The following is a 24,997-nucleotide window of genomic DNA, read 5'->3' as shown; positions in this document are numbered from 1 at the left end:
TGTAGCTGCACATAAAAGAACAAGAAACTTACTGGTTAGAGCAAAGAGCTAGGAACTGGGAAATTGGCCTGTACCACTGACAGTTTGTATGACCTTGGCAAATTAAGACTTTCCTTCAATTTTGTCCAATTGTGAAATACGTGACATGCATCCACAGACAACACCAGCAGCCCTTGGAGTTAAAAGATATTTCCAACAGGTGCAGGTATGCATGATTTTCTGCACTGCATAAAAAAGAGTGATCATTAGCACCAAGTGGACTGATAAGAAGCATCATGGAAAGCAGGTGGGACCTCTAATTACAGCAGTGTAATATGTCATGGAAATGCGAGAGAATTATAACAGTAATAATGAACCTTCCCTCAGCCCTTTGCTAGTCTTGTTTTACACTACAGTTATCCCACTGGAGTAACATGGTGCTGACTCAGGCCCCCAGGTTATTTTGTGTTTAATTATCGCCATTTATTACTGGTGACATAAGCCCTATATGTAGATACTTGCAAATATGTCCATTTCTGTTAGTTTTGCCAAGTCAAGTAAGGTCTGACTTTGAACAGGATATGTGTAAAAATATGCTTGTGGTGCAGAAATCAGGAGGTAGCACTCTGCCGAATCTGTGCTAGGCCAGTGGTACTGCAAGCCTGTTTGCGGACACTGCTGTGGAAGGTGTTGCAACGCTGAATGAGCTGTTTAAACCAGCTCCTCATCTCTTGTAGTTGCCGATTTCACAGCACTTCTCCAAAAAGTATAAAATACTATTTAATTGAATAGTCAGAAACACAGAAATAATAAGATTAAAAAAACCTCCTGATGTGATGGGATCCACCTCCTGGGTCTACTCCAAAATTTCAACATACGTTTGTTTTCCTTTTCAGGTTTTTTTTCCCTCTGTCAGAACGTACCTGTATGTTTATGGGTCAATGAGGATAACTATTTCCCATGGTAAAGGGAAAACTGATTTCAGTAGCCAAAGGCTAAAACAGTGGGATCAGATTCTTCTGCCATTTCTCTGTTTTTAAAAGTACATACAACCATTGTTAGGAAAAATGTAACCAAATGGTTATATATTTCTCATGTTACTGCAGGAATATTTATTGATCAGTATTTATTACATTTCCTATTTCAAAAAAGCATTTGTTACTCTTTGAAAATATTGACTATATAATTGGAACCATCTGTTTGCAGAGACTTCAGTGTGATACAAGTAGTGATAACCATAACGTCAAAACTTCAAGATGCTTATCTAAATTTGAGTTGGACCGAAAGTCTCAACTTAACTTTGGGTGGTTGTTGTACGGTGTTCCCTGATTCAGTCTGGCAATATAAATACTATAAAGGGGTTTATGAAAATGGGGAAAATAGCAGAGAGGAAAACAGAAAATTGTGGGAAATTAAACTCCCCTTTAGCTACATAGTACATGTACTTGTGTTACAGTTAGTGAGATGTTTTTAAATACCATCTGGGCTTTATGAATAAATACCATCTTTATTTTAGGTTAAACTTTTATTTTGGTGTGGAGAGGACTGCTGAATTTTTTTCTTATTCATTTAAATTCATTTTCATGTAAATATAGCTATAAATGTTTGTAATATTTCAGAGACACAGAAGATACCGAATAACATTTTTAAAAATTACTGAGTGATTCACTAGCCTAGTGAGAAAATTGGCTGTTGTAAAATACAAGATGAGCTCTCAGATAATCTCATGAGTCAAAGTCCAGCTGATTTCCAGTAAAATACAGATTTGGAAGTACCTAAATTACATTTGAAAGTGAAGTGTGAACTACTAAAGAAATACAGGCCAGAGATATATAGGCAAGAATCTCTGCTTAAATTCCATAGTTTGGCATGTAGTTACTTTGCGAACCATGACACTTTTGCTCTGTATCCCAGTTTCGATATTGAATTTTCCATCTCTTCACCTTTCAAACTGAAAGTAGTTTGAGTATACACTTGCTATAGCTTTTTACCACCCCCCTTTTAAATCCTAATTAAAGCAATATCACTCCAGTTGACATGTCCCTGTATTTTCTCACTTCTCTATTTGGTGCGAGAAATGGTAGCTCAGTCCTTCACAAAGAATATTTTAAAGCTGTTACTGCATTTCTTGGGTGGTTGGAGGTGCTATGTGTTTGGCCACCAAAATAATCTGGTGATTACTTAAAAGTGGTTTATTTGGTTGCTTTGTTTTCCCCTGTAGACTTAACTTCTAATGATGTAACCTGCAATGAGATCCAGTTATGACTTCAGATCTTTAAAATTTCTGTTTTAGAGTCCACTTCAGTTCCAAATATACATTAGGATTTGGAAGGATAATTTATGTTATCTTGGTGGACTAGGGTTGTGCCTATTTGCAGTCAGTTTTTCTTCCAGCTCCATAGTTTCTTTGGCAAATTTGCGTAAGCACTGTAATCTTTTTATATGTTAGTTGAATGTTTTAAAAGAGCATGTGTGTAGGAAATAACAAAGCCTTACTCTAGAGGAAGACAGAAATGTGTAAGAACATTGGTTCATTACTGGGAGCTGTTCAGACATGTTCTAGTGTGCAACTTTAAGGTTGTAGAGCTCACCTATCACTATACTGTCTCAATACTTGCATCCAAAATTTTCCCCAAATGTGATTTAAAAAACCCAGCACAACAAATGAAAGCTATTCTGGATTTACTGATTATCAATATCCCCACAAGAGAGGGTGCCTTTTCTACTACTACCTGTGGAGGACCTCAGGACCTGACTCAAAATCCTTGGGAGTTTGAAGATACTGAAACTTTGTTTTGTAACAGAAAAAGTGAAGGGAGGAAGGTGTAGAGCTAAAATTTTGACACTGTAAGTTATATACAGTTACTGTAGTTCACCATGGTTTCTTAAGCGTCAGAGTATTTATACTGTATTGATTTGAGAAGTAGCACGTAGCGGGGGAAGAACGCAGGAAAGGGAGGGAGAAAGAGGGATGCTTATTTATTGCTCACAAATACAGGGAAAATGCAAAATCCTGAACTTGAGTTTCTGATAGGAAACTTTGAAAAGGACAAGAAAAAACTGCCATTGATAAAACATATGTATGTATGTTTGCAGAGATATTCAGTGCCAATTTCCAATCATAGGACAAATGGACATAGGAATTCACCGTAAGCCATAGTCATTATAAGCTGCTGTATCAATATGAAATCACTGGGAAAAGTTTTTGTTTGTTTATTTTGCTAAGAAAGAAAAGGAAACCCCTCCACATATTAGGTGTGCAGAAAGGATTACAAGCTCTAAACATCCATGAATTTTGTGAAAGTCTAGTTATGCAACTGACCTTTTTGGGTTGAACCTAAATTTAGCTAAGTTGACATTGTAAATTTGGATGTAGAATTTGTTAATGTTTTGTGATCTTAAACAATTTATTCTTTAAAAGGTTGTTATTTCATTTTTAAAGAATAGCAGTAGAAGCAGCTAGCTTACCTGATTTTTTTAAAATAATGCTTATAGTGCCTAAACCCACTACTGTTACTGCATAAAAAGCAAGGTCAATGGAAGTGACAAGACATTAAAATACATCTTTTTAGCTGACAAAGGGAAGGAGAGGAAGATTTAGTTTGGCTTTCAAAATTAAAATTTCAATATTGTTAAGGAAATACCGGAACAGAAACATTACAATCACCAGGGAGATTGCATAGACAATTTCTTAGTATTTCCATACTCCATGCAGAAAATGAATCATTCCACAGATAATTGGAGTTGCTTGCTGTATCTTTTGAGGATCATTATAGTTCTTGCTTTTATGCCATTGAAATCACTACACCGATGAAGTGGGGAGCAGGGAAAAGAATATAACTCTACAGTGTGAGAGTATACTTGTGTATATGGTCTCACACATCACAAATTGCTTTTGATTTGATTACACTGATTTCTAACATCTGAATTCTGAATAGCAATGACTGTATCCTTAAGATAAGCTTTCCTAAAAAGCATCCTGAAACCATCATAGTGTATTACACTGTGTAAAGAGAAAAACGTATCAGCATGCACACGTGAAATGCACTGAAGCCCACATGGGGGGAGTACACAGTGCGGAAACCGAATGTCACTTGCTACTACTCACTGGTAGTAGGGTGCATCTGCGCAGCCCAGTGCAAGACCATTCAGATACTCCTGAGCTGGTTCTAGGCAAGTTAGGTTAGCTGATGAAGCAGTCTAACCTGCTTCCAATAAATGCCCCCATTGATTTATAGGTGACTTGGGTATAATCAGCAGTATGTGTACACAGTTCAGTTGCTGATCTGATGAAGGTTGCATAAACTGTAATCAAAACTCTTAGCCTATTCAGGGTACGGTGACTAAGAGTTGCAGGTAGGAGGACTTAACATAGTATCTGTGGCAAGAGCGTGGTTATACAGGCTTGGTTGGAAGCAGAAGTCATACAGGTTCGGTTAGCATACAAACTCACGTAATACTGTCATTGCACCATGCAGAAGAGAATTTGCTTTTGGCGTTTCAGATTCAGCGGTATGAGTGAAGATAGTTAATTTTTCATATCAAGACTTTACAACAATTTTATATATTATAGTACTTCAGTGAAAGTGTATAAAAAGTCTTGTTTTATGAAGACATCTAAAGTAGGCAATGAATTAATGAGTGTCATCGAAATCGCAGGTGCTGTCTAGAATCTTGAGGCTCAGATGATTGAAACTTCTCCTGGTTAGTATGTGCGCAGCAATTAGAAAGGGAAGTATGCAAAGAAGGGAATTTACTCCTGATGGAAATTTCAGTACATTTTTCCTAATGAATTTTGCCTGGTTTCCCAGATAAACTTTTGTAGTCATTACTCAACAATTAGCATTCATGTTGGTATGCCAGGGATTACAGAACTGGGTCTGTCAGCTAGGGTACTGGAACGTTGCACTTTGGAACCAAAAATTTAAGATCCAAACCATGCAACGATCAGAACATAAGTCATGTTCTGCCTATTTCTTTTCCTTGTCTTCCCTATTTTTTTCTGATACAGTCTTGCACAATACCATAGTGCTTTGAATTAACGACAAGAAGGGTAGAGTTTTGACAAAAGTGGGATTAGGCAGCAGGTGTCCACAAAGGAAGATCAGTACAATACCAAAACCAAATCATATCTCAGTGGAGTCAGAAAGAGAATTACATTGACTTTGTTGGAGCTTGGATAATCCAGAATAAACATGGCAACATAATACTATAAGCAGGTTCATATTTTCATGTCAAGGCTAACTTCCAAATCGCATACATCATGCTTTGTAGCATCTCAGATTATTTCTCAAAAAGCCACAATCTATTTGAATGTACTACTGTGTATCCTTCATAAAGAATAGTATCACATGGAAAATAAATTCGTACATGATTGGAATGGTAAATCTGTTTGCTGTTTACTCAAATAAATCAAGCAGCATAGACCATTGCTGAGGAGTAAACCTTAAAACACAATGCTGCAGAATAAAATTGTAGTTCTTAGTAATCACTGTTGTGATGAGAGAGGATTTTTATAAAAGTTAATGTAAATTAGCTCTTCAGTAGGATAAAATATGCTGTATTTTTTTCACATCAGATTTATATAATTTTGTCCATGTCAACCTTTCTTGTTTTCATGTTTAAATTTTCCAGTTCTGCTATTCTTGCATTACCACTTTACAATAAAAAAAAAAATCAGCTTAATTAGTGTCAACTAACAGAAATGCAACATTGATTCAATTTAGGAAATGACAGTTTTTCTTCAGCTTGCCCACAGAAATGGTGGATAGTACAAATTAATTTTAGTCTTGTCTACCTAAATGTATTAATATTGCTCTCATCACTGTATGAGTCAGGACATCTCATTTATCTTTGTTTTTTTAGAGACAGGGAGCTGGCAAATGAAAAGAGTAAATGGCTTTACTAAGGTCCTAAAGGAAATCCACAGTGAGGCTGGGAAGTTTCAGACTCACTTGCCAAGAGGAGCAACAAACAAAGCACACAAATCAAGAGTACATTGTGTAAATTCAAATTTTAGTAGCATACATATGAATTTAAATCAGTGTAATTATCTTTCTGAAGATTTGAGATAGCTTCAATTGACTTGTAAAATAAACTGCTGGGAAAAAAGTCAAAGCCGCCATTTGATTTGGGAATTTTGATTCACAGGCTGATTAACCAATAGTCAGGAATTTGGTAGTGTTGTAAAGGGACTTTATATTTTTAACAAGAACAAAGTGAAATAAAATAGGTCCTAATAGAATTTTTTAAAGGGTATTAGCAGTTCATCTATCTAGGCTTAAACTAGTCTCTAAGTAGAGAACAAGATGAGCTTTGATGTGAGAAGAAATTATGTTATATTTTCTTCTGTAAAATGCTGGCTCTTTCACCTCTGTTCTCAATCAGCGGTGTGCATAATGTAACATTTACTGTAAGAATATTTAACGGGTCTGGATTGCCATCTGTGAAATACATAAACTGAAATAATTTATCTTTTCCAACACTAAATTATACATTCTGCACTGCCATTGAAAGGGGAGAGTTGGTTCTTGGGACTGATGTGCAGCAATGTCTGATTGGTATATAAAAGGATTCTGCAGCTATAGTAGCTATCATAGGTTTAATAATAAGATGCAAATTTAAATGAATTCAGATGCCTCAAAGGTGTAGAATGTCTCTAGGCCTATCTTTGGGCCAGGAGAAAAAGCAGCAATCCAACTGTATTTGGAGAATTCCACTAGTTAAGTATACGATTATTTAAACAGATATTTTCTATAATAGTAGACATCCCTGATAGGTTGGAAGAGAGGCATAACTTGGAATAAAATAGTATATCAAAGGAATTCTAAACACAAGAGCCTATTGCCATGGAATTTCCTGCCAATCTTGCAAATGCAAGATTTGAAAATGTGGATGACCATCCAATGCATGGGCTTATCTTCCATCAGTTTTTTTGTATCATCTGAGTAATCCATATTTCGTATGTGAAGTGTTTCATTGATTGCAGGGTATTCATAGGTTTTCAGAAGAACTGCTTTGTCCTCCAAAATAACACATGGAGAACTGAAGCAAAAAGCCGCGATGCTAGCTCAGTTCATGTGCACGGGATAAATATGGACACAAGATGCCCACCTCCAAAAATAGCTTCCTTGCATGGCAATTTCTTTTTACAGTGCTAAATGACAGTGGAATTCTGGTTTTAGTCCTAGTTGAGATTGGGTGAGTTGCTGGTATAAATCCAACTGTGACCATTTTTATTGATTGATTCGTGCTTCCTTGTGCTTCCCTGTCTGTCTGTTATTCTTATGTTTTCTCTTAAGCAGCAGTGTTGTTTTCTCTCAGTATACCCAGTGCAATTGGTTCTGGCCAAAACATTAGGGAACCAAAGTACAAAGGTACTGGCAGAGAGAAATGATTAGTTGGAAGCAGCAAAGAGAGATTTAGTTCTAGATAAAGCTTTTTATCTAAGAACTGAAAGCTGGAAGTGAAAGCAACATGGCAGGATCTTCACCCTTCACACTAAAGTAACCTTGAAATAACCCAAGAACCTTGGGTTTGCTGGCTGACTGATGAGAAGATTGTAATTATAAGTGATCCCTAAACTACAAGAAATATTTGAAAAGTTTAGTGAAGGAAACTCAGGCTGTTGTCCAGGACTTACACTATTAAGCATCTTAATGATATTAAATCAGCTCCCAGAAGGATCACAAATTGACTGTTTATCAGCTCAGTCATGTATGCATGCTTGCTAATTTTGCAAATCTTTTAAAACCAGTTTCCAGTGTTTTACTCAAATGATTTATATATTAAGTTCGTAACTAAACAATTCACCTTAACGACTACGACAAGCATAGAGTATCATAGAATCACAGAATGGTTTGGGTTGGAAGGGACCTTAAAGATCATCTAGTTCCAAGTGTAAAATTCTTCATAAATTCCTTTCACAGTTCTTTTCTAAATAGCTAAAATTCTCTTCAAAGATTGAATTTAACAAACATCTTAAATAAATGATGTTTTATATGTCAATTTAGGGATATGAGGATTGACATAATGGAACATATAAATTATCTACCCCATCATTAAGCTAATCCAAGGCACAATGTGCTTGGACAATATTACAGTGATCTTCTATGGGAGAGGCTTATGGCTGACAGTTGCATTGTGAGTAACCCCAGAATGAGAAAAATTAATAGATTTTTAATTTTTTTTTTATCTAGTTCTAGTGTATACTTCATTCTTAGACCTCAGTGTAAAATGCCTCATGTTTCCCATGAAATGCTGAGTAACTCCAACTTCTATCAAATTAAAAAGATCCAAGAATCATGGTTTGTATAGATTAGATTAGAAACAGAAGGGCTTAAGCTGTTGAATTTCTTCAGTATTCATCTTTCATTTTGACAACGCATTCTTTATATTTCTGCATTTTCAAATTACCATTCACTGCTGTTTGTATGTATTCTGTTGGGATGTCATTTGTTTCTGTGCATTACGTTATTTCTACTTTTGCTTTTCTCTGTGTGTGTTTCTCTAGGATTTATTGTTTTTTGTGTTTGGTATAGCTGCACATGCACACAATGCATGCTGGGCTGATTTGAATGATAGAGAAAGTGAGACTAAACTGCAGCTTATGTAGGATTACATTCTCACCTCTGGTCTGTTGAAAAAAGACAGATATTCAACCCATATTCCTAGCTTGCATAGAGATAATGTATATCCAAATAGGAGGGATAACATTATCAGAAGGTATCACACAGGTGCAGTAAACATTGTATCAGGAGCAACTGCAATATAAAGTGTGCTGTTCTGACAGATCGTAATTGTAAATCAATGTTCTTTCTGTTGTGATCATTCTTTTTGTTTTAACGAACCACTTCTGTGGAAGCTGAATATACTCCTTTTCTAGCTGTTTCACCTTGACAGTTAGTGTAATTCATTGCAACGCACACATGAGAGTTAGTAAGTATGGAGGAGATGAACTTGGTCTTATGCAGAAACAATACTAAAACTTAAATTTCTGTAGGAATGTTTTTATTGTGCAAGTATAATGATACAGAATCTCATGGGATATAGAAATGTTTGTTAATGGCATGGTATGGTTTGGCATCAGACAGTTTTTCATTGCTGTTTTAAATCACTTTAATTAATTGTTATTATCCATATGCTTTATCTTGAATGAGTAAAATTCAGTGCAATGACTGTACCATGAAAAGAATTTTATGTGCTTGTTTTTCTTTGGATGGAGATGGGTAGAAACTTTGCAAATTAGTTTAATGGCTTGCAGTTATTTGAGCTCTGTCATTAGGCTTATTTATCTATGATTTCCCTACTCTTTAAAAAAGAAACAGATGCAGTATAAAAGTCCTATGAATTATTTTTCAAGTATCATCTTCAGTGCAAAGAAAGTCAACCCTCCCTTGAGAAAAGAAAGCAAAGCTAAGCTGTTCGAGGCACTAAATGCAGTATTGCAAGATCAGTGTAACCATTAAGTCATAATCTCTGTCCATTTTGTTAATGACAAGGTTGCTCTGACAGAGTTCTGTGTTAAAATCACATTATACTTCCCTTTTTTGGGATCCTGAATTGGAATTAGGTCTCTGATTCCTGAATGGAACTCTCAACAGTCTTTTAAGTGGTATTCATAAATTCAAATGAACTTCTGTGGGCTGTGGTGGAAAAGTACATGAAAAAGTGAGGTCCTTCCAAATTTTTCTAGTGTCTGTTTAACCATTTGTTCTCATATCCTCCTGTTGAGTACATATCTCCTATGAAATTGAATGTTGACAAAAATAATCCAGTTCATCCTGTTCTATTGTCAATAATAAACCAGTTAAGCTAAAAATTCTGGTCTTAACACTTTCTGAAATTCAAGATCTTACTGGCTGTTAGCATCGTTATGAACAATTTACTAGTTTACAGCATTTCAGAATTTGTGCTGTATTCACAGACTATAAATTAGAGGAGCTTTTTCTTTAGACAATAGGAACAATTTCCTTACTAGAGAACTTCCCTACTCATTTCTGTTCCCCCCCCGCCCCCAACTATGTAACTGCTAAGCACATGTATGATGTGCAATTTGGTATTTTTGGAGTGCAAATCTTACATGATTCTTCCTATTGTGCCTATATGAGTTATCCTAAAACTTCTGAGATATTCCTTGATTTCTGTCTAAGTTTTGCCATTCAAGGTTTCTTAAAAGTGGAGCCCTTTTTCAAGTCCTTGGTAATGTCTTTAGACATTTGCTTCAACTGGAAAGGGATTTTGGTGCAGATACTTGTGTTGTTACTTGCACAGAAACCTAATACGCTTTGTGTGCAACAAATATGTTTCATTATGGAAGCAATGCACAGCTCTAGAACTACATCAAAAGTGGTGTCATGGGACAGTGGTGAGTGCTGTGTATCGCAGTTGCCACAGAAAAGCTACTAATGGGAATTGTGCTACATACTGCCTGCGCACCCAACTCAACCAGTGGCCTGCAGCAGAGGCTCAGCTGTGGTGGCGCAAGGCTGCCATCTGCATCTCTTGGTGCTGGGCGTAAATGCAGTTACACCAGCTGTGTGCAATGGGAAGGACAGTGGGCCAGCGGAGTGGCTGAAAGTCAGGGAATCTAAGTTTCTACTTGAAAAATTGTGCTTCCTACTCTTATCACTTGCATCAATACCCAAAGAAAGTCTATACATATATAGATGCCTGTATTATTGCTTTCCATTTTTAATAGGAAAAATACTGACATTTGAAATCAAGGATAGCAAATAAGGACTGGTGGGTTGATCTTGGCTAGATGCCAGGTGCCCACCAAAGCCGCTCTATCACTCCCTTCCTTAGCTGGACAGGGGAGAGAAAATACAATGAAAAGCTCATGGGTCAAGAGAAGGACTCACCAATTACCATCACGGTCTAAACGACTTGGGGAAGTTAGTTTAATTTACTGCCAATCAAATGAGAGTAGGGTAATAAGAAATAAACCCAAATCTTAAAACAACCCCCACCCCTCCCTTCTTCCTGGGCTCAACTCCACTCCCAATTTTCTCTCCCTCCTCCCCACCAGCAGCGCAGGGGGATGGGGAATGGGGGTTGGGGTCAGTTCATCACACGTTGTCTCTGCTGCTCCTTCTTCCTCAGGGGGAGGAGGACTCCTTGCTCGGGCCCTGCTCCAGCGTGGGGTCCCTCCCACAGGAGACAGCCCTCCATGAACTGCTCCAGCGTGGGTCCCTTCCCCGGGCTGCAGTCCTTCAGGCACAGACTGCTCCAGCGTGGGTCCCCCGCGGGGTCACAAGTCCTGCCAGAAAACCTGCTCCACCGTGGGCTCCTCTCTTTCTCCATGGGGCCACAGGTCCTGCCAGGAGCCTGGTCCAGCGTGGGCTTCCCATGGGGTCACAGCTTCCTTCGGGCATCCCCCTGCTCCGGCGTGGGGTCCTCTCTCCCCGGGCTGCAGGTGGAGATCTGCTCCCCCGTGGAGCTCCCTGGGCTGCAGGGGGACAGCCTGCCTCACCAGGGTCTTCATCACCACGGGCTGCAGGAAAATCTCTGCTCCGGCGCCTGGAGCATCTCCTCCCCTCCTGCTGCACTGACCTGGGGTCTGCAGGGCTGGGGCTCTCACATCTTCACGCTCCTCTCTCCGGCTGCAGTTGCTCCACACAGGTTTTTTCCCCTTCTTCTGAATCACTCTGCTCTCCCAGAGGTGCTACCACCGTAGCTGATGGGCTCGGCCTTGGCCAGCGGCGAGTCCGTCTCGGAGCCGGCTGGCATTGGCTCTGTCGGACATGGGGGAAGCTTCTAGCAGCTTCTCACAGAAGCCACCCCTGTAGCCTCCCTCTTCCCTGTTACCAAACCCTTGCCACACAAACCCAATACATATACGTAAAATGAGCGAGAAGCTGAATGGCTACTTCCAGCCATATAACGCCACAAGCTTTGGCACTCTGCTTTTGAATTGTTTCAACACGTTCTGATCATTTAGTGTCTCCAGACATCCTTAATAGAAGTTTTTTTTAAAGTACATCTTTCTTTCAACTACATTACAAAAGACCTAACTGATTAAGACATTTTTCTGCACTATAGCATGTGTTTTCCTTTGGTGAAGCTGATTTCTTTTTACCCAGCAAGAATGCTTTTTGTTCTGTCACATAGAAATCAAACTGTCTCCAATTCTCTAACACCCTGTGCAATTCATTGGAATGGTAATGCTTGGAAAGCACGACTGCCAGAAGAGAATTAGGAGTGATAGCAAACAGTAAATGAGGTATGGCATTCAAATGTAGCAGCATGGCAAAAAAACCTTAGCAATGTTGAAATACAGAAGCATCATGTCAAAGAGTAGGGAGGAGGGTAACAGCTGCTTTCTCCACAAGGAATTGAAAACTCAGCGTTGTATTAGGCACTGGTACCAGGGTACCAAGAGATGTAGGTAATTAGGAGGCCATGCAGAGTGCATCAGGAAGTTTTCTGTCATTCCTAAACAAATGCTCCTTATTTAAATTCATGAAAGTAGCACTACATCCTCTCCCACAACTATAATTAGAGTTGCTATGTTCTTGGACCATTTCCATCTGATATTGCTTAAGCAACTGAGAAGGTGAGATTTTCTTTTTTTCTACCATTCTCCCTTTTTTTTTTTTTACATACCTGCATACATTTTTCAGTTGTTGCAAATATTTTGACATGTAAACCTCAGTCCTCAGCTGGTATAATTGTTAAACTAACTTCATCAGGGAGTACTTCAACTCCCAGGTGGGGCTTTATCATTCCTCATATTCATTACAGTAATATAAATAACAATAATCAACTGAGAGGCTAGTAGGAAGACTTGAGATTTACATTTTTTTTAACAGTAACAGAATGTCTTGGATGCCGTGGAGATTTATGCATCTCACTTTAAAAAACCAAATTCTGTCCAAAGTTTGAGGAGAAGATAAGCACAAGGAACGTAAAGAATTAGAAGGATGGGATGAAAGGGAGGAATTTAAACAAAATTTAAAAATCTATGTTGCCACAGAAATCAGTACATAACAGTGACATCTAGAACAGATTAACCTCCCAAATGAGCAAGGTACTATGTCTGAGTCATTAAAACAGGTCTCATGTTTCCTAAAATTTGTTCCACTTAATTTTGTATTGATTTGTCACAGTATTTTTTTCTTATGGTTTTCATTTAGTATGCCTGGTTTGCACAATGCTGTGTTCTTCACAGTACTGTGTAAGTCAGTATTTACTCTACATGGGAACATTAGACTCCATGTGAAACTTCTTCAAGAGTATATCCTCTCCACTCTACTCCTTTAAACAGCATTCCTAGTTATTTTCAGTTCCCCTCACATGATTCCAAACTTCTTCAGCTGTTTTAAATATTGTATTTCAAACTAAAATAACAATTTCTTCTCAGATAAGCATATTTTTTTATATTTTAAAGCTTATCATTATCTTCTGCAATTACCTCAGCTGTAAGGAAGCAGATTTTAAGTCAGTGGATGTTTTACCACTTTGAAGATAGGTGCTGACTTAGGTGCACTGCTAACAAAGGTGGATAATTAGCTTTATTCCAGGAGCTGAAGTATTCCTCTGAGTCACAGTTTCACCTTGCATTCTGCCTTACTGCTAATTTAGGGCTGCAATAACTCAAATACCTTAAGTCCTGGTATGTGGCTAACCACTTCTCTTTGGCTACTGTTTAGGGAAGGAAGGGAGGAAGGGGGGAAGGGAGAAGGGAAGGAAGAGGGCAGCAACCTTGTTGACTTTACTCGTGCAAGTAAAATTACTCCACAGAACCTGATCGGACATGTAGTGTGGTCCTTATTCTACGTATTTGTAGGTGGAGTGACAGCCTAATCCTTCATTTTGTTTCTTTTCTGTTTTCCACTTGGTAGGTATTTAGCTTAGCAATACTATTCATAGAGTATGTACAGATGCTACTTTAAAAAAATGAGTTATGGTTGCTAAGTCACTCCAAAACTCCTCACTGCATGTGCCCATGCGTGAAAACAGGGTTACATCTCATATATGGCTTTGTTGCCTAAGGGTGATCGGAAAGTAGCAGGGTTGAATGTCCTATTCTCTGAAGTTTCCTATTTACCTCTGATGGGAGACTGTCTGGTTAGTTTGACACTTCTAAGATGGGTCAGTAACTGTCAGTATTGGATATTATCAAGCTGTTTGTAGCTGAGATAAAATTAATACCAAAAAAGCACTCCCTGGTCTTCTAATTAATCCCACAGGAGAGGAAAAACTCATTTAAGTTAGAAGTTTAGCTGTCGGCAGCATCAGGAAGAGCTGGTTTCACTTCACTGAGCTGAATTAAAACTCCACATTAATGGAATTAAAGCTTGTTGACTTGTTAAACTCTTACATCCATCAAAGCAAAGGCTTAGAAGTTTTATAAACAACTGCACTGCTACCTCCAGTCCTTGACATAAGAAACAACATATTGAGAATACATCATAAAACCAAACAGTGTTAGCGTTCCCTTCACTATTCTCCAGTGGAACTTTTTCAATATTGTATTTATCAATCTTTTTTCTTTTAGTATTGTGAATAACAAAGAATAACTAGGAGCTCTAGTTTGGGGGGCTTTGGGGTTGTTTTTTTTTGTTTGTTTGTTTGTTTGTTTTTTTTTGGGGGGGGAGGTTCTGCACAGAATGTGTTCATAGACAAATGGAGTTCTGTATACTTTTCTTCCGTGTGGCAGTTTCAGAATTAGGATCTCAAGAATGCTGCTCCGAAGCCAGTGTTCAGGGACATCTCAATCCAGCCTGTGCCACGAGCTGCATCACTGCTTCTTTATAAGAAGATGCAGGTCAATTGATTTAGGAAGCAAATGACTTTTATGCTGTCAGTTTTGACTTGTCAAAACAAAGATGTATGAAAACAAAAGGTTTCCTAAATCAGGGCTATAGCAAAAAGAAGAAACTGTTCTTTGTTGGTAGGAGAGGAAAGCTGATGACTTTTCTAGTTCCCTGTGTGTAAAGACAATGTGTATTTTTTTTATACAAGCAAGAGACCAGGAAAAAAATCAGATTGTGACAACCTTCTTTCTTTCATCCTGAATGCAATAGGCAGGCTTTGGGATGAACTCTGATTTGAGTGTCATGCAGTCTGATCCTTTAATGCTGGTTTGCCCTTATTTTTAGTTGCCAAATTGCATTATAGAAGTTTAAAACACAATAAATGTTTCCCTAATATGACTGTTTCATCCCAGGTTGGGGTTTCACTGGGAATTGTGCATTGGTGAAAGTGCCATTTGAGAAGGGAAGGCTGTAGTTCATGTGGTCCCTTCAGGGGAAGAAGGGTTTATGATGCTGCCTCCAGTTTCAGCATCACCCACACAGCAGAAGTGCCTGCAGAGCACCCTTAGGCTAGAACAGAACTAAAACTAAGGAGACTGGCTACTCACCTTCTTGTTACTACAATACTTATTGACATTATTATTTTCATAATAAGCATTTAAAAAATATTTTGACAGCAGGTTGTTCTATTTTTAGTATTTAACAAAGTCATGAAATGGCATGCCTTGCTTAAGAAATAGCTTTAAAACAAAAAACAACTTAAACCCATTAAAGAAGAGAGGTTGGATTCTTTGCTCCCTGTTTTGCCCCTTATTATTCATCTAGAATCTCATTCCTTCTTCCTTCACTGATACGAATTGTCTTACAAGAATAATATATTCACTGTGTTTTCAATGAACTAAAATTAAATGGAATTAAGTTAAAGCTGGTATTTTACAGGATTTGAGATTCATTTCTTCAGGGAAAACCCATCTTGTGTGGCTGTTGTACTGCGTAGCTTATTGAAATATTATTACTTTATATTATTAAAACTATTGACACATTCATTCTGTATCATTTCAGAGAAAGGGTAGCATTTTTATAAGCCTAAATGTTGAACTTTGGATACTTAGATCTGTGTGTGTAAAAATACGCTACTTACCCACTTATCTCAATAGGGATGTAAATGTCTATGTGTAGGCATTCATCATAGAAAATGTTGGTGGCAGTAACTCAGAAGTTTTATTTTCTTTTGTGCTACAAAAAACATGACACATGCACGAGTGTATTAAGCATGTGATGGAAACGGCTTCTTTCTGCTGATTCCACCACTTTGACAGAAGCCACCAGGAGCTTTAACTTTTAAATAAGTCAGCTAGGAATGATACCAGACTGTTATTTCTGTCTCCAACTGCATAACCACTTGTGTCAAGCAGTGATTAAAGTGCATTTTTGATTTTCAACTGTCATTGTATTGCTCGTACTGAGCATCAAACTTGATTTTTATAATTATGTAGAAAAAATGAGTTTTCATGCCACCAGTTATGAATTATTTTCATGAAAAAAGCTGAGGACTTATTTAAACTCTATGTCACAAACGCTGAGGTTTGGAAAGGGGTTTCTAATGAGTGTCTTATTGCCAATAGCTGAGCCCCTTTCTTGGAAGGAGTGAGGTATAAGGTTCCTCGCACAGCTTTGCATAACAAGGTAGTCATTCCAGTGAGGCATACTGATGACATCTAGTGCTTGAATGGTTGGGTAATTTCAGGAGAATGCTGAATTGAAATCACTGCTTTAATTCATACTTCTTATGGGATTACAATATTTAATAGAACATCTGATATAACAGAAAATTATATTGCCATCCTAGTCTTTTTTTTCACTCCATCATTGAAATATATTTTGTTTTCCCAAGAATCTGCTCTTCCCTCTGAATATTCTTCTTTTCCCAGCCTGTCTGGATAATCCTTTGATTGATTTGCTGCTTCTTGCCCCAGCCATAACAATACTGTGTGAGGGTAACTACCAAGCACATGTGGTGGCGTGGCACAATTTCTCAGGTGGCTGAGGAGAGTGATTAGTGAGTTCTGGGTCTCTTCTGCTGGGATGTTACACATCTGATTTTCTGAAAGGGATGAATACCTTCTTCTGACAAAGTGGGGTTTTGGAAGTATTTTAGACTGGACACCCAAAATCAAGGAACGTGGTGCTTCTAGTCACTTCTGGAAATGTTTGCTTTCATTTCAATTTTGTATTTCAACAATGATTTTCCTTAGAAAGTTCATAAATAGCATTTTCACCAAGCTTTCTAAATAGGAATCATATGTTTTAAACAATAACAGTTTGCCTTTATAAAAAGATATCTGATTTTTTTTAACACACATGAATAGTGAAATCCAGTAATAAATTTATGAGAGCACAGCCAATATCAGCTTTAGATCTAGGTAGATCGATGTTCAGAGAGGTAATCTGTTCCATGTTAAAGAAAAGCGTGTGATGTCAAAGAGAGATCTTTTACAAAGACTAGGAGTTTTTGTTAATTGCGTAAAGGCCATTATGAATAGTATGATGACAAAATTCTTAGTATTTATTCATCCATTATATAAAATATTTAGAAACAGAGAGGTTATAACCTTCAGGTTTTGCACAAAGTAGCCTGCATTAAGTATCAATCCGCAAAGGTAGTTGAGTTCATCAGTAAAATGCAGTATCGCTGTGGGGACTCAGAGTCTATTACAGTGATCAGACTGGTCCCTTTCCTCATTTTGAATCTTCCGGTGCAGGAGCATCAATTCACCGTTCTGTAAATTACTTTGGTGAATGTAGCCCATTTTTTTATTTGCAACATCCAAACATAGTCACATCCCCAAGTGCTTACTATTCAATATGTTTTTGTGACCGTCTTCAGTTACTAGTTCTGTAGATAAATGGGAAATTATTTGGTTTTAGTACTTAGCAGCTGAAAGTCCTACCTTTAATGCTCTCATAATTTTGCTCATTTTGAAGCTGGCCAGAGTTATATAAGTAAGTTTGCTGTAGTGAAAATAGGACAATGCTAAAATCTTTTTGGGGAAAAGAAACAAAGCTCTCAGAATTCTAGCCAATTTGGCTAGTTGTGGTTGGATGTAGGTATGGTGTCGTAACAGTATGCCATGGCTCTAGTGAGGAGGAGATCTTGAAACAGGGAGAGATGGCTTAAATATTTTAAGGCAAAGTGCCATATCAGCTGTCATTCCTCAGCTTCCCTTTCCTATGACAACATTCCTTTGAAAAACAGAACACTACACAACATTTGTGAAATAAACCCAATTCCTGTATGAAACCTTCAGTTGCAGACTTGCCGTGCCTTGTTAATAGATCTTTTTTCCCCACAAAATATGTAGCATCTGTTGCAAAAATATGAGCTGTATGTTTAAAGTCTCCATTATGTGTTTGGCATCAGCAGTATAGCTCAGACACAGCTTTGCCATCCTTCTCTTATAAACAGACCTTGACTATGTCAAATATGACTTAGAGGGCCGTGACATGCATCATCGTCCCTCCTCTCTGCTGGATTCTTGTTCCTTGTACCAGCTGAATTTTTGCATCTCATGATGCAACTTCAGGGAACGAAGTTTTTGATAGTCAAGCGGCACAGGGAAAAGGTGGAGGAGTTATGGCTCTGCTGCGCCACTTCTGTCTCACGTACACAGGGGGGGAAATTTGGGGGAGAGGCTGTTCTCTCCATATTAATTTTGTGTGGGAAACCAGTACAGGAATGTAAGGATGTATGTTCCCTTTGAGCTCTGTAGAGGGAGAGGGACAGAAGACAAGCCACAACCTAAACTTTAAATATTAAAAAATGCATAAACACTAAAAAAGCGTAGTTTAAAAATATGCATCCTAAGTAATTTGCGAGATGCAAACTTAATGTGACATTTTAACCAATATTCATAAATTATTATTCTGCAGTGTTTGTCCAACTCAACTCTTCTGTTCACACTATGCCAGAGACTCATGATACTCCTGTACATCCAATGTTTTGCTATAAAACAGATTAAAAACTCTGCAGTTCTTCTGATAAGGGGAATATACTTTCCCACAAAGCTTCCAAAATACTGAGAGTAAGGATACAGCAGTTTTGCTAACAATAGTCGCAACAGGAAATACCAGCAGGTAGCAGGTCTTTTGTTTGTCCTGTGGCATGATATTGTGCATTACAACTCTATGTGCTACACAAAAAATCACATCTCTTCTGTCAGACAGACAGCATTGGCTATGCTACAGGATAAAATGCATATAAAATAGATGTGTTGCTCACTAACGTGGAATGTTTTAGCTTTTAATGAAAATAAGCTGTGCTTCTTCTGAGCAAACAGCTCAAGTTGTATATGAAGCTTGAAAGCCAGACAAAATCTGCAGTTAGAATCAGTGATATAAAACTAACTTAAACATTTATTTTTTATGTGTACTTTGCATTATTAATACTGGGCCTCACTGTGTGATGTAGCCATTTAAAGTAATAAGAAGATAACACCCAGATGCTTCTGCTTTTTTATTTTTTAAAAAACACATTGTCTTGGATAAGGAATGTAATTTACTATTGCAGATTCCTTTGATGCTGTGTTGTTATCCATTTATATTTACATGAATAGTAGTGGTGCAATACTGTTATGAAATAGTGCAATACTGAAGTTAATGTATACTGTGTAATTTGTTTAGTTTCTGTAACATAACTATTTTTGAGGTTCCTTAGTCATGACAACATAACATCTGAGAAGCCATTAGACCTCTGGATTTTCAATCAAAAAGATTTTTCTTCCAGAGACTCTGTGTTTTGCTTAGAAAATGCCATGTTTTTTTCTGAATGTTGTGTCTTTGATAAAATTTCATGTGGAAAAACTCGAAGCTACTTAAAATCTGGTAGAAATACTGAAAGTTGGTTGAAATATGTAAAATTCAAAGTTAAGTTATGGTGCAATTGTAAGCAGTGCATGTCCTCTTTTACTGAGCATTCTGCCTGAGAAACACTGAGAATTAGATTGATATTATCATTTACCGTTTTACCTCCTGCTCTGAAATTAACTTTGTGTTTTATGGTTAGTATATTTAGCAGAACACTAAGCATCCAAGTTATTTTATAAGTCACTGAACTGTGTGTGTATATATGTATTTTTTTTAAAGAGTAAGATAAGGGGGAGTTATTCTTTTCATTATCTGCTCTTAATGAGGAATGAAACCTGATTTTAAACAAGAGGGATTGTAGGCTTGAGCCCTTTTTTGAATAGATGAGCATCACTGAAGTCAAAATGCTTTAGACAAGTGTAAAACAATCTGATTGTTATTTCCATTTTGGCATTAGCTAAGCTGCTAGAGACAATAGGAACAAGAGAAACTTCTATTTCTTTAACAAATGCTTTTCTTTATTCTTCCTTGGTCATACAGTCATTCCCAGCACAGCACTGCAACACGTCCACCCACAGTGAGCTTGCAGCGGACCATTTCTGTGGAAGGGTAAGATGATTCTCCTCTGTTGAAGCTGCCCGTAGAGCTCTCAGATACCTCTAAGCCAGACACTGAACTACCCACATACACATAGCTGGTAACTAGATGTGGTTTTGCATCCCACAGTGTTTAAGTCTGTGAGATGGAGAAATAAATACTTTCAAATTAGTGCTGATCCTTTCTAGGTACTTACACTGGGTGGTTTGGTTTTCATGGAGATGAGAATATCTGTCATGGAGATACATTAACTACAATTTCTTCAATTCATCTCGCTTGACTAGTCTTAATATTTACATGTGTTAGCTGTAAAATGGTTCCCACTAATCATGGAAATACCCAGTGAAGGCTTACTCTATTTTCTTAATGTATGCATGAGTTCTTTTTGACAAAGCGGTGTCCCGAACTAAGGGTGAAGAAGTACTGGTAGAGAATAATAATCCTGTGCTGGTGTGTATCTGTGTATATTAATGTGTTAATTGTAGAAGCATAGCTCGGAGTACTTAGCTGACTCCATTTTAACAAAAATAATTGGGTAAAATATGAATAATTCACAACCACAGTTAATACTCTTGCATTTTACGATATTAGAAAAGCTGATATTTAACACTGAAGCACAGATTTTGGTTGCATTGACTGGTGTAGTTTACAAAAAATATTAGATTTATTTCTCCCCTCCCATAGAAATGTGGAACTGTTTGAAATATTTTGTAGGCATGGGTAATAACTTGTCATTGCCTGCTCTCAGATCCTATTTCAAATCTTTTCTTTCTTGTGATAAAAGTGAGAATCCAAAGTTTCCACAGAGGAAAGGTGTCATCTTGTTGTATTTTGGTTTATGTTACAACCTTACTGTGGTGCAGTCAGAAAATAAAACGGTAGATAAGTGAAATAAACCACTCCTAAGTGAAGCCTGAAATGTTTTCCTCAGAAGTCTCAATTTTTTCTTTCGTACCTAGATCTAAGATTGTAAGTTTTTATTTAAAATGTGTAGGACAGCTATAGTAATTATTCATCAAAAACAAGACTGAATAATGAAATTGCTACAGGAAAAGTGCCTGTGGCTTAAGGGCTGTTATCTGGAAGGTAATTTTATAAAAGAAGCCCTCATCATCCAACCTTCTTGCTCAAAACAGAGCTAATTTCAAGTTAGATCAGGTTGCTTAGGGTCTCATCCAGTGGAGCTGTGACTATCACCAAACGTGGAGATTGTACAAATTCTCGGCAACCTGGCTCAGTGCTTAAACACCCTCATTTTGGATTTCTTTTCTTTATCTCTCTCTCTAGTCAACAGAGAGTCACAATAAATTCTGCTGTCTTTTCCTCAAATCATGAACTCATGAATAAATTGATGCTTGAAATAAAACTGAGCTTCAAGAACAAGTTTATTAGTTAAAATGGTGATTGGATAAAAAAAGAAAAAGGGAAAAAGAAAAACAGGATTTGCTAAATTGAGATTTAAGGAAAGAAATTCTATTATGATGTCTCCGACTTGGTCTGCTGGACTCCGTAATTCAGTAGGTATCCTGTAGGTTTAAAATCCTACTGAAATTTGGAAATCAATCTGTCTATGTGAATTTTTAGATAAATTGCAGAATCTGTACTGGCCACGCAGACAACTTGCATGTATTGTGTATGAATCATCGGAGCGCAGGAAATCTGCAATTGATGTTACAGGTTTCCTGCTGTTCAGGAGGTAGAAGAATATCTGGCTTGTAATTATTACTAATCAACTTACACTGAGTCATATTTCATTTCACATAGGAAAGTGGGACTGTTAGCCTATTACACCGCTGAGCAAAACTAAGTAATCAGCTCAGCCCTAAATATTTCATTATGTTAAAGCTCGATTTATTCTAATTTTTTTGTGAAGTCCATGCTGCTAAGTATGTTTATAGCTAACACAATTTGAGGTCAAAACAAAGTTACTTTTCTCTTTTAGGAACTGGGTTGCCATCAGTAGAGTCCTGTATTTAGATGAGTCATTATATTGCGTTTGAGATGCACTTTGTAAATAGCTGCTTTACCTGCAAGGCATCCCTAGCACACACTTACATTTGTGACCTGCATACTGGCTCTGTGTGACTGATTGCGTAGTCACTGAAGTAATATAATTATTGGGTCCTGTAAAAGAGAAATGAAATATGGGAGGGTTAAAGAAATACAGGGGGAATTGCATTCGCTGGCATTTATTCTTTTCCACCCTGTTGAATATGTGATAATTGAGCTGGCTAGAATAGATTTTTAAAAAACTTCAATAGTTTTTTCGTCTAGGTAATGGATTCATACATAAAAACAAATTTTTTTTTTTTTCAGGGAGGGCTTTTGTGGACTTAATGTACAGCAAAAATATGAGTAGCAAGGTGAAAAAAATAAAGATGTCTTTAAAGATTAAATTTTCTTTATATTCAAGCCATATATTCTTCGGAGTAATAACTGTACATGAAGTGATTTATGTACATGAGGAGATTTATTATGTGTATAAAAGCATGAACTTCACAGGTGTTTGATGTCATTGTTAGTGCGATCTAATTAGTAACTTCCCTAATGGTTTATTTGCATGATTTAAAAACAAGAAAACTACAACATTTGAATTTGTTGGCTTGAGGTTTTTGAAAAAGTTTTCATGAACAATTTTAATTGTGAGTATTCAAAGTAGGAAAAATACTGGATGAAAACTAAAACCTGTTATTTGGAAATCCTGCTGTACTATTGCATGAAGTTATAAAGTCAGTGGTGTGTGATAGCTATTCTCTCTGCAGCTGACATTCAGACTAAATTGTATCTCATATGCTACCAGTCATCTCTTCTGCTGAGCTGCTTAGAAACTGTTCAACTTACTTGATCAAGAGTGTTTCGATGGAAATTTTAAACAGATTTATCAACGTGATTGAGTATCTCATATATATATATAAATATTTATATGTAAATAAACAGCATTTGAACCATGACTAAGGGTAAGAATTTTTATTCTGAACAGGACAGATACTACAGACCGCTTTGTGTTTCAAAAGTGTCTTATATAAAGTAATTTTGGATGCTTGCTACTAACGGACTGTGTGTATTGATATTTCGAAACATCGCTTAGAGGCACTGCTATTTTTAGGTATTCTCTTAGCCTTTGAATACTTCCTGTCTCCTGACAGGGCACTGAGGTTGCCTAAAGCTGAAGCATTCATGGTAAATAGAGCCATCGAATGCTGTAAGTAATAGTTTATAGAAAAGTGGTTTCAATATGGAACCAATAGTTTTTAAAAGCAGGATACAAAGCAACCTTTCTAGTATGGAGTCGTCTGTGCTGGGTATAGCAGGTGGAAGAGAGATGCAGTTTTCAGGACTTATTTTGATTATTAGCACGTAAATAATGCACCTCCTGGATCAGGGAAGAGAGACAGGTGCTTATGTGAGACAAAGTATAAATGAATAAGCGAACTGGAATAATCATCTCCCTTTCAAAGATAAAGAGCGTATTATCTGTCCTACATTGTCACTCTAGAAATCAATGAGCTTTCTCAAATCTGGGAGACATAACTCCTGCACTTTTAAAGGAAATACCAGGTGTCATGGTAAAAATATAGACCAGTTTTTCAAATAAGAGATTATTCCTGTATGCCAATTCGATGTTGCTATCTGTAAGCAGAAAACATTGCCTGGTGTGCAGGCTTTAATTTCTCTACAAAAGACAAAATGGAAGGAAGCCTGTTGAAGTCCAGAGGGGTTCCCACAAAACAAATAAGGTTGCACATGTATAAGCCAGTGCACTCATGCATGCATCAGTCAGGTTGAAGCCTGGCTCCCTGTAGGTTCCCTCATAGTAAATATACTTCAAAGTTTGTGACAAGTTAGACATGATGTTTGCAGAATAAATGCATTAAAAATGTAGTCAGTATTAAAGTTAGGATAAAGTATTGCTTCTACAGTTAATGCCAACATTCAATCAACAAGAAATGCCAAGGAAACCTTAGTCAAATGAACAGATAAAATGCTTTATGGCTAACTGTAGTAAGCAAAATAATATTTTGCTATGTGACACGATAAAGGAAGGTCTCATTAAAGGCCTAGTTCTTAGTTGTTAGTATATCAACATTTAATAAAACGAAATAATAAGTCACGGTTCAGTACAGGTAATGAAAATGAACGCTCTGCACATGACCAGAATGCTGTTTCAGTTTAAGAAGGCGAAGTTACCCCTCTGGCCTGGGATGCTCAATGGGACAGTAATAGACAAGAGGAAGATTTCCTTATTTTTGTCATTGTCAATCGTAACTGAAATCTTGATAATAATAATTAGAGTCACAAATCAGGGATCAGACCTCACTGGGTCAGATGCAACGCTGGTGGGTAACACTGATGTGTTCAGCCTCTCCTAGGCTCCGAGGTGGTGAAGGACTTGGGACTGGAGACAGGAAAGTCTGCCAGCTCCCACCGCTGCCAGGTCGTGGTGGTTTGGAAACCTCACAACAAAGGTAGATCTGAGGGAGGTCTGGGGAGGAAGGCGAGGGGTAGTGCTGTTTCACATCGTGATGGAAAGATTTTGCCAAGCCTGCGGGGAATAACAAGGGGAAAAGGAAAAGCCCAGATGCCACAGAAGTGATATTGTAGTAAAACAATAGGTGAGAGCAGTACAGATACATTTTTCCTCTAAATTGTTGTGAAGCAGAGCTGCAGAAGGTATAAAGGCAAATTTAAATAAGCCGAGTAAGTTTGGGTTTGCCTGAACTTCAAAGTCTCTTAAAAAGGTGTATGTGCATATTCCAGGCCTTCAGCCGCTTAAGCTTTCAAATTCTCTCTTGTGTGAT

The 24,997-nt window shown here is 37.5% G+C and overlaps 1 protein-coding gene across 24 annotated transcripts in view; it reads left to right on the top strand.

The window, feature by feature from the left end:
- The window catches only part of DLG2 (discs large MAGUK scaffold protein 2), a 1,018,327-nt gene that overhangs the window by 757,544 nt on the left and 235,786 nt on the right, over positions 1–24,997 (top strand). For 22 of the 24 annotated variants that reach the window (XM_049823421.1, XM_049823420.1, XM_049823428.1 and 19 more), the window contains one exon: positions 20,142–20,210. The exons of the other annotated variants lie outside the window; for them this stretch is intronic. In XM_049823421.1, coding sequence (XP_049679378.1) covers positions 20,142–20,210 — 69 coding nt within the window. The remainder of the gene's footprint in view (positions 1–20,141; positions 20,211–24,997) is intronic. 24 annotated transcript variants of the gene reach the window in all.

This window comes from Accipiter gentilis, chromosome 19 (assembly GCF_929443795.1).
Source record: "Accipiter gentilis chromosome 19, bAccGen1.1, whole genome shotgun sequence".
Classification (NCBI taxonomy): domain Eukaryota; kingdom Metazoa; phylum Chordata; class Aves; order Accipitriformes; family Accipitridae; genus Astur; species Astur gentilis.
This window is presented reverse-complemented; position numbering and strand designations above follow the sequence as displayed.